We start from the raw sequence: 17,016 nt of genomic DNA, 5'->3' as shown, positions 1-17,016 counted from the left end.
GTTGCTGAAGCATGTTGATACATAAGGACCCATGGAAGGCTGGTCATATTTTTAAGTAACTGATGACAGAAAGAAAGGTCTCTAAAAGCAGCTTCCTGGGAGCATCCCCATCTTAATAAAATGAGCTGCCTTGTACTTTTTCCTGACCTTTGGTTTCAGGTCAAAGCTTGAGTAAAAGGGATGAGAACAGTAGCCAGGACCTGACAGTCTCTGTTTCCCTGCAGCTACGGGTCTTCAAGCTGGCCAAGTCCTGGCCAACCTTAAATACGCTCATCAAGATCATCGGGAACTCGGTGGGGGCACTGGGGAATCTCACCATCATCCTGGCCATCATTGTCTTTGTCTTCGCTTTGGTTGGCAAGCAGCTACTCGGGGATAATTACCGTGACAATCGGCATAATATCTCCGCGCCCAATGAAGAATGGCCACGCTGGCACATGTATGACTTCTTCCACTCCTTCCTCATCGTCTTCCGGATCCTGTGTGGAGAGTGGATCGAGAACATGTGGGCCTGCATGGAAGTTGGCCAGAAATCCATATGCCTCATCCTTTTCTTGACAGTGATGGTGCTGGGGAACCTGGTGGTAAGTGCTGAGCCTCCCTGGGGGCACTGTCTTGGGGACAATGGAGAAGACTTCTGGGTTGTCCTAAAAAGCTTTGAAGCTGCACATTTTTATGCCCCCATCATACCTCCCTGACTGTAAGTCTTCAAACTTTGCAAAGTCATGTGGGGCATGTTCTAAGAACTGTCCATAGGAAGGTAACCTGACTTACTGGCATGAGCACATCGGAGAAGGATGGAAAGACCTGTTTAGAATCCCAGCTCTATGACTAGTAAAGCTGGATGACCCAGCACAAGAGACAATCTCCTCAAGCTTTAATCTTCTTCAAATCAAGAAGATAGTGCTTATTCATAGGTTTACCCAGGGAATTAAATTACAGGAGATGACATATGCAAATTGCCTAATGCATTGTCTAGGCCACAACAAGAACTCAGTAATTGTTAGCTGTTTGTTGAAGAAAAATTTCCTTCCCCACTCTAGTGGATCTCAGGAGATATTTTTCTTTAGGGCCATGAGAGCTGACTGATTTCTCTGAGCTACACTGATCCTAGCTATGAGCAGGAGGGCGGGCACGATGAGACAAGGTGAAAGAGAGAAGCTGGGTCATGGACAACAAGCAATGCCATAATGTCAATAACAAAATCCACTCCCACATTTGGGAGCACCTCACTGAAGACCTTTCTGCCAATTGCCCGCATTACCCCCCCCCTTCTTTATCCTAGTTGGCTCCATGACCTCAGCTTATCTCCACCCACTGCGGTTCTGGGCACCCTTGCTGTACCAGTGCTGGCTGTTGTAGGGGGACATGTGGACCCTCAGAAGCCGCTTTCTTACTGCCCTGAAAGTCAACCAATTTGGATTCTTTTCTATGAGAGTCTTACAGACACAAGAAAGCTAAACCAGAAGAGATGAAACAACAAACCCAAACTTTTCAGTCTTTCCCACCTGGGGCCTGGAGCCAAAGATGCCTTCCCCCACAATTCCCAAGTTAGGGGGTTGGCTGAAGATCCTTTCTTCCAGGCTGAGCTCAGCATGCCTGTAGAGCTACAGGGGCCCCTAACCCTCAGGCAGGAATTTTCTCTTTCTGAGCACTCTTAGAGCTCTCAAGTAGTTTCCTCTTCACGACCATTCCAGTAGGATGGGAGTCCCCACTCTCTGTTCATTGGAGAAGAACATGAAGTTAGAAACAGCAAGGAGATTACCCAGGACCCCAAGGCAAAGAAAAGAACCCAGGGCTTTGGCAGATGACAGCAGTCCCAGGGTAGACCTGTACGTGTTCCTTTCTGCTATGCCTGAATGTCCCTTGGGGTCAGCAGGGCTGATCCTTCTCTATGGCAGACAATGTGTTTCCAAGCCTTGTCCACATGAGGCAGTTTGCTTGGGACATCCCCAGGACTCCCTTCAGTGGCTCTCAAACTGTCCATCCCCCCCAGAAGGAAAGCACGTTGGGTAGGCAGAGAGAGGCCCAGGTGTGGCTGTCTTGCCCTCTGGCTGGTTGCCAACCTGGCAGACTATGGAGGAACTCAGCTTGTTTGTCAAGCCATCATTGCTTGCACTCCTACTCTCCAGGTACTCAACCTGTTCATCGCCCTGCTGCTGAACTCCTTCAGTGCTGACAACCTTGCAGCTCCAGATGAAGATGGGGAGGTGAACAACCTACAGGTTGCCCTGGCACGGATCCAGGCATTTGGCCATCGTACCAAGAAGGCCATCTGCAGCTTCTGCACCAGGCCCTGCCTGCTGCCCTGGCCCAAGACAGAGCCCCAGCTGGTGGTGAAACTCCCACTCTCCAGCTCCAAAGCTGAGAACCACATTGCTGCTGATGCAGCTGTGGGGAGCCCCAGAGGGCTTCCAGTGTCCAGAGGCCCCAAAGACGACTACAACGACTTCATCACCAACCCTAACATATGGGTCTCTGTGCCCATTGCCGAAGGAGAATCTGACCTTGATGACCTGGAGGAGGATGGTGAGGAGGATGCTCGGAGCTCCCAGCAGGAAGTGATCCCTCAAGGGCAGGTGAGAGTCCTCCCACGGGACAGCCTGAAGGCCGGAGTGACAGGGGCAGAAGGAAAATTTGAATAAGGAGGTTGCCCAACATCCAGACTGGTACAGATTGATGAGCCCCAGGCAAATCAAGTCTATGGGCACCCAATGTCAGGAAGCAAATACCATGCCAAGTTTCTGGAGGAGGTGGCCTTTGAGCAGAGCCTGGAAAAAAGGGTCAGAATCCCCCAGGCAAGTGAAAACAGGGGCAGGACCTTAGTCTCAGACCACTTTGAGGTTCTTGGGATTGTCTTTTGTGCAACTGTCCCTCTTACTTTGTCCAACTCAGGCTCTGTGCCTAAGATGCTAATGAGACTCCTCTAAGAACTAACAAGACTCCCCAAAGAACAAATGTTATCCAAGACTGAGATTCATCTGATCTTCATCAGATAGGGAGTCCTGATCATCATGGGACTCATTTATCCAGATTTTCCAGACAAAGGATGTCACAGGGAAATGACACTTGTTCTTTAGGGCCCCAAAGAATTCAAAGCACATTTAAGCCTTTTGGCAATATATATAATTTTAAATACTTTGCACAGTTCCCTACTACCTTAAGCTGCTGTATCAACTCTCACTGACCTCTTCTCAGTGACTTTGGCACGGTATGGAAGGCAGGGGTCCTGTGGGGTCTAGAGGCAGGCAGGGTGGCTGTCCAGGCCACTAAGTGGCCTCAGACAGCTGTGCTTTGAGTCTGTAGCTCTACCACAGCCTTCCTCCCCTGCAGCTGTCACTTCTCTTGTGTTCCAGCAGCTGCTATTATCAGCTGCCATATTTTACATGCCTTTGTGTGGGTGACAGCCGAGGGCAGGGCATCACCATCCCCGGAATAAACGACATGAACTTCATGATGACTGTCTCCACTCAAAGGCATTTTCAGATACTTTAGGGTCTGTGGGGGACTTCAGATGGCCAAGGTCTCTATCTCTCTGACTTCTGGACAAGTAGTAATGGTCGTGGTTAACATCTATTGAGCCAAACGCTTCATGCCAAGTGTTTTCCAAGCATTCACGGATTTAGTCAGCAAAATCACTGAATAAAGTAGATCTTGCCTTCTCAATTTTGCAGGTGGGAGAAATGGAGATCAGGTTGATACATGGCTTGGAAGTAATGGAGCCAAGAGTTAAAAAGACTCTTGTTATAGAGTTATAGAGACTCCAGGCTGACTTCACACAAGCGTGTGTATGAATGCCAGTATTTTTGCTGCAGAGATTAGGTTCTTATCTCTGGCAGACTATGAGGGAGAGATCTCTTCAAACTGAGAAGCAATCAGCTGAGGGTGGGCACAGGTGCCCACATGGGACCCTCTCTCACTAGCAGGAGCAGTTGCAGCAAGTCGGGAGATGCGAGGGTCACATGGCACCCAGGAGCCCAGGCTCTGGAATGTCCTCTGAGGACCTGGCTTCCCACGCGGGTGAGAAGTGGAAAGATGAGGCTGCTGCCCAGGTCCCTGCAGAGGTAGGTATGTGAACTTCTGGGAGGTTGAACAGCCCACCAGATACTGACCGGTGGGATGGTAGGGGCCAGAGGATGGGGCTGCTGGGGAAGTGGTGTTTCAGACTACAGTCAGCACATAGCCTCACGTCTCAGCGCGAGAATTATTAAGGTCTGTCCTCACCTCCAGGCTGGTCGTCATGATTTCAGTGGAAGGAAGGGGGATTCCACAGTTAGGAGGTAGGCAGTGATGAGGATGAGATCTTCAACCTCTCTGAGTCTTCTTGTCTTCCTCTCTGAAACGGAATGGTAATGCCTACCTGAGAGGATTCTTTTGAAGCTTAAATGAGATGCTGCTTGTCAAGTGTTTAGTTCCTGCCTGAGATGGAATAAGTGCCCAGAAAATGACAGCCAAGAGAAAAGGGAACAAAAGACAATGCACAGAGAAAGTGTCTTTCTGAGACAGCAGATGAAAGTCAGAGTCACTTGTGGGTGAGGAAGTCTTCCCTGTGACTCCCCCCACCCCCAATCTCTTTTGTCCACATCATTTTTTCCAGCCAAAAACATTCTGGTGCTCTGCAGAGGCTGTCCGTAGTGAGTAGTGTACTGACAGCCTTACGCAGCCTGAGCAGGAAGCAAAATTGGGGTTTGGGAATGTCATATAAGAGGTAAAAGGAAACTTGGTGGTTTCATTACAAATCTTTGATGAAAATAAGCTACAGGGAAGAGGCATCTAGAAAGGTTTAGTGTCGTTCGTACCACGGCATTAAATTCAGGAATTTAACTTGACACCTAGCCTCTGAGAGCTGACGCCGTGACAGGCACCGGGCTGGGCAAAGATAAGGAAGACATCATTTGTGCCCAAAGTTATCGTGCCCTTCAGTCTGAGGAATGTCAGCCACTGGCTGTGTGCCCCTGGGCAGGGATGACCACAGCAGGGTGAGAGGAGAAGGTGGGTTGAGCTGGGGCTGGGGGACCAGGGCGGAACAGAAGCCACTTGGTTCCTGCCGGGTGAGGTTGCCACCTTCTACATGTGGACATCATTGTTTCCTTCAGAACATTCTCAGGATTTCCCTGGCTAGTCATCTCTACTCAGTGTTTTCAGCACACAGCTGCTGGGTATCGGTTTTGGTTTGGTTTGGTTTGGTTTGGTTTGGTTTTTTCTGTCCATGACCCCGGCCAGGCAGAGAAGGGCCTGACAGTGACAGATGGGGACCCACCCCACCATTTGGGTCCATTAGCCAAGCTATCAGGTTTACTAATATGAGAGCAGCTTCAACTCCTAATTGAATTCATCTGGAGATATTATAGGGCTGGAGCTGCCAGGAGGGCAGCAGGGCCCCTACAGCATTGCTCCCTGATTAAATATTCAAGCCCAGTGAATGCCACGAGTCTTTATGGGTGTAATTACGGTGTCTCGGGCTCTCGCCAGCACTCCATCAGGGGCCTGGAGGTTTAAAGCCTCGCACAGCTAAACCTCTGGGGCTCCGTAGAGAGCATCACTGTTCTGGGCCTCAGCTGGCGAGGCCCCAAACACACAAAGATGGTTGCTGTGGGTCCAGCCCCAAGGGGCTCTCCCTGCCTCTCGGAGCCCTTGGCTGGGCAGACCTGCAGTAACCATGTGTAGACTCACTGGGGCCCTCAGAGAGCTGAGTTTGCTGCCCTGGGCTTCTGCCCTGCAGGGAGAGGACGACACAAGCTCCTCAGAAGGCAGCACGGTGGACTGCCTGGATCCTGAAGAGATCCTGAGGAAGATCCCTGAGCTGGCAGACGACCTTGAGGAGCCAGATGACTGCTTCACAGAAGGTAAAGCATTGGCCACAGGACTCCTGTGCTGACATTCATTTGGGCCAGAATCACATTCGACAAGCTCTCATCTGGGTACCTGTGTGTCCGGGGCCATGGCCTGGGGTCCATGGAAGACAGACACACAGGACTGCTTGCTGCCTCCTCCCCCAGTCAGGGTCGGGGGCCGGCATCTGACACAAGCACCACGGTCACAGCAGCCTAGTGGGCCCACGTCAGACCCAGCCACCTCAGCACAGGCCTTCCTCCTCACCCTCAAAAACACCTCAGAGTAATAAACCAGGCCTCTTGAGGTTGAACAGGAAAAGGGTAAATACTCTTGTTTGTGGATATAAAGGACCAGAGGAGGGTCAGGCCATGTATATGTCCCTCAGTCTTCGGTGTAGCTCTGAAAGGCAGAACAAATGTCCACGACCATAGCACTCTGAACGCACCACATCTTGTCCTAAAGGTATAAAACACATCTTACTCTTTGTTTCCCTCCATGTCTAGAATAGAGAAGCACATTGTTTTCTCACTAGATATGCTGGCAATAAGGGGGTAGACATATAGTTCACACTATGAAAGTCATTGTGGCTTCAATAATACAAAAAAATCTGTAAACTAAAAAGCAACAACACTTCCTTGAGTTTCCAGTTCCACACAGGCCTGCGCTGGGCTGGACCCAGGCCCCATATTGACCATGTGGTGGCCTCTCAGGTGAGCAAGGGCTCAGGGCATAGCCCCTCAGACAGTACCAGACCCAGGCCCCATGACTTGTCAGGCTTCCAGAAATGGGTGGGCATAGGACAGGGGTCACACATATCTTCTCCAAGAAGGTTGATAATTGGGGAGGACTTGAGTGTGGGTGACACCAGTGGTAGGGAGGAACACCCAAAGGGCAGGATTGAGAGGCTACCTGAGAGGGGTACAGCTTCTCTCATATTCCGGAGAATTCCTTTCCTACAGGGTGGCAAGTGGGTTTCCCAGCAGAGTGCTTTCCTAGCATGGCCAGACCAAAAATGTTCCTTTCTCCCCAGGGGAAATCCCTCTCCATCAGTTACCTCTCCCCACAGGCTGCCTTCGCCACTGTCCCTGCTGTAAAGTGGACACAAGCAAGTTTCCGTGGGCCATGGGCTGGCAGGTGCGCAAGGCCTGCTACCGCATCGTGGAGCACAGCTGGTTTGAGAGCTTCATCATCTTCATGATCCTGCTCAGCAGTGGGTCTCTGGTAAGGGGAGGCGGGGTCCCTGCCCCAAAGCTCTCCAGATCAGGTCTCCCACAATCCCAAGTGCCTGGAGCTGAAGCAGGCAGCTCCCCCTGATTCCTAGCCTGAAAGTCCCCAATCAATGGCAGAAGAAGCTGCAGCCCAGCACACGGGCTCCCTTTAGGCGCAGGGGAGGGTAGATGCTTGTGGTCCATGTGTCCTGGCCTGTGAAGCCTGGCTGCAAGTATTTCAAGCAGTGAGGGCATACATCCACTTTATAGATGAGGAAATGGAAACTCAAAGGGCCTGAGGCATTTGTTCATGTTTACCCAGCTTGTCAGTAGCAAAACCTACCTCTACCCCCATCTGATCCCAAAGCCCTGGCTTTCCACCCCCTTGGCCTACCAAACACCGGCCTTCTCCAAAGGCCCAGTGCAAAGATTGCCATCCTCCTGTCTTATCAAGCCACTTGCAAATACTATTATTTATTCTAGGCTCACAGTACATCATTATATCCACACTTCTCATAATGTAATTACCTGGGGGAGCTTGCTAAAAGGCAGATTCTGAATCAGAGCTGGGTGGGGCCTGAGAATTGGCATTTCCAACAAGCTCCAGGGGATGCTGAGGCCGTGGGCCAAAGACCACACTTTAAATAACACACTTTAAATAACTCTATGCCTTACAGGCATAGAGATACTGACTCAGGAGCCACTTCCTTAGCCCCTTGCTGAATGGCCAAGGAGGACAAGGAAGGAGGCTCTGATTGTTCCCTGCACAGTCTCAACTCATCTTCCCAGTGGACCAAAATAGCTGTAGACGCAGGAGGGAACTCGCCATCCCCAGGTGTCTGCCTCTTACGGTTGAGGAAGGCACAGCCCAAAGACATGAAGGGGCCTGCCTGGGGTCCCAGCTAATTAGTTAAAGGAGGACGAGAAGCCCGCTCTCCTGACTCATGGCTCCAAGTGTCTTCACTTGGTTTGTTCTTCCTGTGTCATTTACTCCCTAAAAACAATCTATTGGATATCTGGGCACCTACTTAAACACCAGATATCCCAGGAAGGGTACCAAAGCCACTCTGTGTACAGGTTCAGCCTCGGGGAGGAGCAAAGGCAGGTGAGAAGACACGATCTGGGGTAGGGGGTGGGCAGGTCGGCAATAGCACTACACCATTCCCCAAGGGACTGAAGGGCGAAGAGAGTCTCTGGAACAAAGGCTGCTCTGGCATGGGAGAAGGGGAGGGTGTGGCAACATCTGAAAGGGTCCACTGCTGGGCACAGGGTGGTGACTGTCCATGGCCCCAGCTGGCTCTGTACAGCTCTGGTACACCGGCCACATAGCTGGGCAAGAGGGGGCTGGGTGATTTCTCCCCACCCTCCCCTCTTTCCTGTCCTCCTTGACGAGGACAATAGTCACATTTGCTGTTGAGAAGGTGCTTTCCTCATTACCTCCTCCACTCCTGTCTTTCCCCATGGGCCTCCTCTCCTCATTTCTCTTCTCCATGCTCCCCTGCTCCTTCCTTTCTTTCTGTTCCCCTACTCCACTCACCCCAGCTGCTCCCTTCCCTCCCAGCAGGGAGTACAGATCCTGCACCAGCTGCTGGGCCCTCACCTCCCCATCTCCTTCCCCAAGGGACTGAACAGGCTGGCACCAAATTTAGTCTTCCTTATGCTTTTACTTTGAGTACTTAAAAAAATAAATAAATATATAAATAACGGGAGTTTTCATCTGACAAAGTAAAGTGCAAAAAAAAAAAAAAAAACCTTGGAAATCATGGGAAGATGCAAAGAAAAAATATCACCCATTTTCCTATCACTCAAAGAGAATCTCACTTTGAAAACATTTTGGTATACTTCCTTCCCATCTCTCTCATGCATATAATACATAAATATTACAAAGCTGAAACCACATTTATGCAATCTGTAATTTCTCAGTAAATTCTCACAGTAAATATACTCCTACTATCTGACTTAGTGGCTGCACTGCTTTCCATTACGGGAATGCACCACCATTTATGTAAATAATCCCGCTGTTTACTTCCAAAAAGCACCGAATAGCCTATGTCGACTCCTTTGAGGACATTGGCTTCTTTCCGGTCTTGGGTCCAGTTAGAAGCAGAATCTGCAGCAAGGATTTCTGGGCAAGCAGGTTAGGGAGGGCGTGTTCTGAGGGGAAGCCTGTGAGGGAGGCAGGACCAAGGGAGGAGGTAGAAGACAGGGCTCCCACACAGTCCACCTCAGCTTGATCCCACGGGAGCTATGAAGCAAAAAAGTTGTCACAGAGCTGTGCCACCTTGAAGCAAAGGGGGTAGTCACTGGCTGTGGCTGCCCCCAGACCAGGCATTTGGCCTCCCAGGCATTTCTGCAGGAGGAAGCAGTTTGCCTCAGCCCAGGGAGGTCCTTAGGAAAAGGGGGCATCCACCAGCCGTTAGCAGCCAACCTCACAACTGCTGGGGGACGACTGCCCTGGACCCTCCACGGGCGTCTGGGTGGGGCACCAAGAACATCGAGTGTCCTTAGGCTAAATCCATGAAGGCAGAATTGCTGGGCTCCCGAAACCTTTGAGCCCTCATGCCAGATTGGTCTCCCAGAAGACTGAGCTGGTTTGCAGCTCCCAGTTAGGCAGGAGAGGAGGGACGTCCCCAGGGCCATAGCAACCCTGGCCTTACCCTCATTCTTTTCTCTCTCCACCAATCTCTTAAGAGAAAAATGACATCTTCTTTCCATTTGAATTTCCTTAATTACCAGTGAGCTAGAACATTCTTTTTCAGAGGTTCATGGACAATTCTTACTTTCATTTTTGTGAGCTGCCTGTGAACATCCTTTGATGCTTTTATTTTTAAACCAAGTTGCTGTTAGGATCCCTTTGGTTCACTTCCAAGCCCCAATTTGAGAAGGTTTCTTTTCTCCTTTGCTTTCAGCTCCCCTGCAAAGAGTAAGCCAGGCTTCAGTCCTCATTGGCTCCAGGGGGTCCTGGTTTGTATCACACAGTGCCTCTTCCACTGGCCCTCGGAACCCTACCCCACACACATGTACCCTAAGCAGAAAAACAAAATGATACAGGCAAGCTGGTTCAGCCTCCCAGGGGCTGAGGACAGGGTTGGTAGGGTCCTTCCTTATCACTGGACGCTAGTGCTGTGGGTCCAGGCAGCCTACCATTCTGCTCCCTTTCTTCCCTCCAGGCCTTTGAAGACTATCACCTTGACCAGAAGCCCACCGTGAAGGTCTTGCTGGAATATACTGACAGGGTGTTTACATTTATCTTTGTATTCGAGATGCTGCTCAAGTGGGTGGCCTATGGCTTCAAAAATTACTTCACCAATGCCTGGTGCTGGCTGGACTTTCTCATCGTGAATGTGAGTGGCTCATGGGCACACATGGAGCTTGGGATCCTCACCTCTGAGGGATAGCTGTTGCTAGCACCAAGAAAGTGATGGCCTCACCTCATGGGCCACTCCATAGTCTTGAGCTCTTAGCAAGGCCTCTGAGAATAGCTTGCACACTGGGGAATGGTAAGATCAGACAGTGCACGACTCTGGCACGGTGGTGATGCTCAGTCAAGTCCTCAGTTCCTAGGCCTCCACCCACAAGACCACTGACTGCCCTTCGTATTTGACATCCAAAGCAAGATGACACTGGAGGAATTCAAGGGTCTTAGGACCTTGCATCCCTTGACAGGGCTTCTGGGCAAATGGGAGCCAATGACTGCATCACCCAGAGAATCTTCCCATCTTCTGCTTAAGTGGTCCTCAGCCCTGGCTATACTTTGGAATCATCTGGGAACTCTTAAAAGTACAGTGAACCAGTACTGCTACTCCCAGAGATTCAGATCTCTCCAGTCCTAGGTGAAGCTCAGGCATCAACATCTTATAGGAGCTCCTAGGCATCGTCCAATATGTGTGCAGCCAGATGGAGAATCACCGAGCTTGCCCCACCAGCTTCTCCCCAGTGGCACTAAAAGGGACAGAGGGTCCTTTGGAGAGATGCTGAGTTGAAGCACATGTGTTCAAATTCACATTAACCTGGGGCCACTTACAACTGCACAAGGGGATTGACCAAGTGCCTCCCACATGCTAGACCTGGGATTCCTCACTTCTGTGAGGAGACCTTTCTCAGTGAAATCTCCTAAGAGCCTTCCTTGCCCCCAAAAGCCAGGAGTGGTCGCTCTCTCTCATCCTACCCACAAAGATCCTCTATCTCTGTCCAGGTCTTTGCCCTCTAGGCTTTGCAGGATGGCTGCCTGAGTTATTTGCTCACTGTGGTGCAGCTGAGGGTCCCCACAGGCAGGGGGAGGCTCATGCTGTGTTTGTCTCTGCCTCCCACACTCCAGCAGCCACCAGGACCAAGGGCTGCACATCAGAGGTGTCAGGAAATGTGTCTGTATTCAGTGCTCGCCTCCTGAAGCTGGATGGGGTCCAGTACAGAACATTCTGTCCAGCCTCCTGTGCTGGCAGGTCCCCCACAGCAGGTCTGTGTACTCAGTTCTCTTCTTGCCTGATACCAAGACGCTGGCAACATCAGGACACTGTACCGCAGGGATTAGCTGGGAGGCCTGAAATCTGAGTCACAGGTGATAACTTTGTGCATATAAAATAATTATGCACAAATGAAGGAAAAGTGTTTTCTTCTGGCTTCACACCTCTGTTAGGGGCATAGTCACTCTTACCTACATACGTCTCACTCATTTAAGTCCTGATCACCTTCAATGCTCACCCTCTCATTCCATCCATCCTCCTCCTAATTCTTCCTTCTGATCATCCATCCTTCCGTCCACATATCCCTCCTTCCATCTACCCAGCCATTCACCCTTCCTTTTTCTCTTCTAAACATCCGTTCATCATTACTTCTTCCATTTATCCTGTCAGTCCTCTCCTTCCTTCCATCCATTCTCATTCTTCTTTCTCTCTTCTCTTCCACTTATCCATTCATCCTAACCTTCCTTTCATCTATCTATCAACTGGTTATTAATCCTTCTGTCTTTCTATCTTTTGGTTCATCTCTCTGACTATTTGATCATCTAACCTTTTACTCATTCATTCATGCATCTTTAATACAAGCATCATCCTAGCCATTCATTCTTCCATCTTCCCATGTTTCCTTTAACCATCTACTTATCCTTCCTTCTTTTTAAAAAGATTTTATTTATGGGGAGAAGGGGGTGGGATTATGGACATTGGGGAGGGTATGTGCTTTGGTGAGTGCTGTGAAGTGTGTAAACCTGGTGATTCACAGACCTGTACCCCTGGGGATAAAAATAATGTTTATAAAAAATAAAAAAATTTTTAAAAAAGATTTTATTTATTTATTTATTTATTTATAAGAGAGAGCCCATGCACAAAAGGGGGAAGGACAGAGGGAGAGGGAGGAGCAGACTCCCTGCTGAGCATGGAGCCCAATGTGGGGCTCAAGCCTAGGACCCCAGGATAACCTGTACTAAAAGCAGACCCGTAACTGACTGAGCCACCCAGATGCCCCCATCCTTCCTTCTTTCCACCCATTTACCCATTCATCCATTTTCCTTTCACTTCTCAACCAATCAACCTTCCATCCATTCTCTAATCTCTCCTATTCATTTATTCTATCTAAATCTCTTTCCATTCATCCATCAGGCATTTCGCTCAGCCATCTGTTCTACTCCCTTTCATCCATTCCATCCATCCAGTGTGCTATACTTCCATATTTTGTCCTTCTTTCTTTCATCCTTCCTCTCAACTGCCTGTCCTATCCATTATTCTATCCAAACACTCTTCCATCCATCTTCCTTCTTTCTCTTCTTCTTTTCATCCATCCCAACATGCCTCTATACTTTCTTCAATTTATCAAATGTTTATTTTTGACTACTGAACATAGGATTGTCTTATGCAGTGCTGTGGGATGAGCAGAAACCAAGAAGTAAAAACCCCCTATCTCTAAGAGTTTGTGCGGTAATCTTTCAGCAGATAAGACACACAGAGAAAAATAAACCTATTATAAGGGTGGTATGTGGTGAGCACTGCTGGAAATAATTATTGTCTTAGGGACACAGAGACAAGAGCCTGTGGGGGTGGGGTAGTTGGGAAGGCTTCGTATAGGAACTGACATTAAATGTGGGGTTTAAAATGAGCAGGAGCATTGAAATGCAAAGAGGACTGCGGGATGGGGGGGCAATTTTATTTAAAAGTTGACCCTGAGCAAAAGTACAAACACAGATAAATTTAGGGAACAATTTTACTTAGGTAGAATATATGAGTGAAATACGACTGAAAAAGTAGTATGCAGCTAAATAATACAGGCTAAAAAATCTAAGACTTAACCTGAGGATGATAAAACACCAGTGAATTCTGGGAGTAAGAGACACACATGATTGTAATCAAATTTGCAGTGGAGAATGGATGCAATACTAGAGACCAGTTGGGGGGCTAACAGCCTGAGCAGTGGGAGTGGAGCTGGGCTTGGTGGAGAGCTTTGACCCCAGACCCTGATTCCTCCAGCTATAGATTTTACACATGAGGCAGCCTTCCCAGGAGGCTGAGCAAAAGACTGAATAGGGTCCAGCATAAAACTGGCTTCAAACCTCCCCTCCCTCTGTCAGCCAGACAGCTGGGTGCCACATGCTGGTGTCTGGAGCCCTGCATGGATGAAGAAAAGGTATTTTTTCCATTCCCTGTCTTTGTCCCAATGGAATAAGCATTTAGAGAATAGGCATTGTTTGAGGCTCTAGCAACCAAATGGAGACCCCTTCCTTCCTGAAGGTCTGTTGTATCTCCCGACCTAGCTGCCAGAAGAAGCTCAGCCTGAATTTAGCCCACCAGTCATGGTGCAGTTGGGGTCTTCCAGAATTGGGTTACAGTATCCAGCAAGCTGAAGCCTATGCATATGGTACCACGCTGGGACCTTCAAAGCTCCTGGAAGGTGTGGTCATTTGTCCATGTTGATTTATGTCCCTCGGTCCAACACTTAAAAAAACAAAACAAAAACCCCAACAGGGAATCATACAACCTAGTCTTTGTATCTCAGCCACCTGTCAAAGCTGGATTTCATAGATCCATGCCACTCACTCTAACTTTGACTCCTTCATTTTATACAGGGCGAAAATGTGACCTGGACTAGCAAAGCACTGACCCAAAGCCAAATAAATAAATAAATAAAATCAGGGGTTGAGAAGGGAAAGAGACCAGGACTCTTTGCCATCTACTTTTCTTGGCAAATACAGTTGAGACTCACTTTGCATTCTTCAAAATAGACTTTCAGCACCACCTCCACAAAGGAAATCATCTCTCCAAGTCTCTGAAAGTCAGAGTTTCAATGCTTTTGAAGTCTGGCTGGTGCCTCTGGAGGGGAAAAAGAAGGTTGATATAATACACTGGGAGCTTGACCACCCACACAACACAGCGTGGTGCTGTGGAGGACCGAGGTTTTCTTTCCCAGAGGTTCAAGAAGTAATGAATGAAATCTTTAATAAGGGAAAGAAATGGAACTGTCCCTAGAACTTCCACTGGAGTTCAAAATAAGATGGGAGCCAGGATGATGGCTTGGATAGAGTGTGGTTTGGGAGGGATTTCCTGTCTCCTTCTACCAGGACCTCTGGAACCTAGAGTAATGCTTTTGCTCTCTGCCTGCCTTCAGATCTCCCTGACAAGCCTTATAGCAAAAATCCTGCAGTATTCTGACGTGGCATCCATCAAAGCCCTTCGGACCCTCCGTGCCCTGAGGCCCCTGCGGGCTTTGTCTCGATTCGAAGGCATGCGGGTAAGACCTATCTCCAGACTGCTCTGGTCCGCAGCATTTGGTACCCCTTCCCTGCTTCCCATGCCCCACATGCCCCTGAACCTGAGCTCTAGGCCTACCCCAACAGGTGGGCTCTTGGTACTCGTTTCCCACTGGGATTTTGGTAGCACTGCCATACCCTAACACTCTGGTTTTCCTTCGTGTCTCTTTGTGAACACCCCCCCCGTCTCAACTCAAAGATCATGTCTATCAGCACTCAGACTCACACTTTCCTGCTTATAGTGAAGTGTGCTTTAACATCTCTTACCTCGATCTCCCTAACCTGCCTAATGTCCTTTTTGCCAAGATCTCCAGAACACCCCAAATGATTCATTTTTCCAAGACAAATGAATCTTTCCTCTGACACTCCATTTGAATGTGGTGGCACCATCAGCTCAGCACCATGGCTGTCATCCACTGGAATGCATCCTCCCCAACACAATGTAGTCATGGGTTCCTATGGATTCTTCCCTTTCATCCAAACTTTTCCTTGCCCATCACTGTCACCCCCACTGTGTCCTCACTGTCTTTCTCACAATGGAATGCTCACAAGCCAGGCCTTTGAATTACTGGGGGGACAAGGGATTGCTATTTTGTCCCCCTCCCCTTCCTCCTAATTATAAAAGGCTCCAGGTACTGAAAGTAAGGTTTTGTTTTCTTCCCCCATTGACTCAAAGAAGACATCGTATCTTCAAAAACAAAAGTGGACTATAAAAATTCACTTGTACCTTCACAAACACTAGAAACTTATGATTGAAATAGTTTGAAATTTGTTTTATTTTATTTCTAGGTTGCTGCTTTACAAATAAGCATGTTTGTGAATATGGATTTTGATTTTCACTGATTCTTGGCCAAGGCACACCTTGGTCTGTATGTACAAGCACAACACACCCACTCACACCCCTAAAAGAGCATGTAAGTTCATCCATCTCCTCAATCCTGGGGAAAGACCTAAAACCTGCCCAGAACATTTAGGGAGAAGATCTAAACCCATCTTCAGCTACCCAGTACCTCTCAGTCTTCTGAGTCTGAATTATGGCTCTAATTAACCTACTTCCCGTACTGCTTGCAAAGACCACTGGTTCATGAAGCAGAGTGAGTGTAGACAGAAGTAGGATTCAGCAAGAAGGGTTGCAAATCCTTTTGCGTTTCCCCCCAGGTGGTGGTAGATGCCCTGGTGGGTGCCATCCCATCCATCATGAATGTTCTCCTCGTCTGCCTCATCTTCTGGCTCATCTTCAGCATCATGGGTGTGAACTTCTTTGCGGGGAAGTTTGGGCGGTGCATCAACAAAACCAATGAACACCTTTCTCTTGTGCCTTTGTCTATTGTGAATAACATATCTGACTGCAAAGATCAGAACCACACTGGCAGCTTCTTCTGGGTCAATGTGAAAGTCAACTTTGATAATGTTGCGATGGGTTACCTAGCACTTCTGCAGGTGGTAAGTTCTGAGATCAACCATGTCTCTTCCTTTGACTATTTTATAATGTGGAGGGTCTGGGGTCTTCCAGAAGTTGCCATGTAGAGACTTTGCAAGAGGTAGAAATCAGTGTGAGCTGAAGTCACTACCCATTCCTACAGACGAGCATGAGGCTGCAGGGCCTTACCCATGAAAGCGATGTCACAGTGGTGCAATTAGACAAGTGTGGGCTGGCAGCCTAGAATAAAGGGATGAGCCTGCAATGCATCTGTATCAGGTGATAACTGAGAATTTACTCTTTGTACAAAATAGACATGATATAGCCACCTGTTCAGTCTTCTACTGAAGATCCTCTCCTAGACAGTAATAAATTGTATTCCAGGTCTGTTATAGTGATAGAAAGTGTTGGTGGCGATGACAGGCAAAAACATCCACACTGCCATTCATTCATTCATACCTTGCCTTCATCCATCAGTTTTTGATGCAATTGCTTATACACTTGTCATGCAGTTACCCACGCCTTCCTACATCCCATTGTTTGTTCATGCATTGGTTCAACAAATAATCCCTGAATGGCTGTGGTGGGCCAGGTGCTGTGCTTAGCCCCAGCAGATATAGAGAATTGCCTCCAGGGGGCCCGTGCTCTATGAGAAAAACAGACAAATAAGTGAATCAAAACAAAGTTCAGCATAGACTATGGTCAGACACTGAGTGGCCTCTGCTCCTTGTTTCCAGGCAACCTTTAAAGGCTGGATGGACATCATGTATGCAGCTGTTGATGCCCGAGATGTGAGTCTCAGCCTGCCATGCCTACTG

At 48.6% G+C, this 17,016-nt stretch overlaps 1 protein-coding gene across 3 annotated transcripts in view; it reads left to right on the top strand.

Annotated features, from left to right (window-relative positions):
• Nucleotides 1–17,016, top strand: part of SCN10A (sodium voltage-gated channel alpha subunit 10) — a 105,688-nt gene that overhangs the window by 75,284 nt on the left and 13,388 nt on the right. For 2 of the 3 annotated variants that reach the window (XM_045089154.1, XM_045089152.1), the window contains 9 exons: nt 225–584; nt 2,133–2,579; nt 3,924–4,064; nt 5,723–5,846; nt 6,902–7,056; nt 10,214–10,387; nt 14,637–14,759; nt 15,937–16,221; nt 16,936–16,989. In XM_045089154.1, the coding sequence (XP_044945089.1) occupies nt 225–584; nt 2,133–2,579; nt 3,924–4,064; nt 5,723–5,846; nt 6,902–7,056; nt 10,214–10,387; nt 14,637–14,759; nt 15,937–16,221; nt 16,936–16,989 (1,863 nt within the window). The remainder of the gene's footprint in view (nt 1–224; nt 585–2,132; nt 2,580–3,923; nt 4,065–5,722; nt 5,847–6,901; nt 7,057–10,213; nt 10,388–14,636; nt 14,760–15,936; nt 16,222–16,935; nt 16,990–17,016) is intronic. The other variant, XM_045089153.1, reaches the window with a different exon arrangement.

The sequence above is a fragment of the Mustela putorius genome, unplaced genomic scaffold, assembly GCF_011764305.1.
Source record: "Mustela putorius furo isolate JIRA1106 unplaced genomic scaffold, ASM1176430v1.1 tig00003834_pilon_pilon_pilon, whole genome shotgun sequence".
In the NCBI taxonomy this organism is placed as follows: domain Eukaryota; kingdom Metazoa; phylum Chordata; class Mammalia; order Carnivora; family Mustelidae; genus Mustela; species Mustela putorius.
Note: the sequence above shows the minus strand (reverse complement) of the source record. Positions and strands in the feature narration are given on the sequence as shown.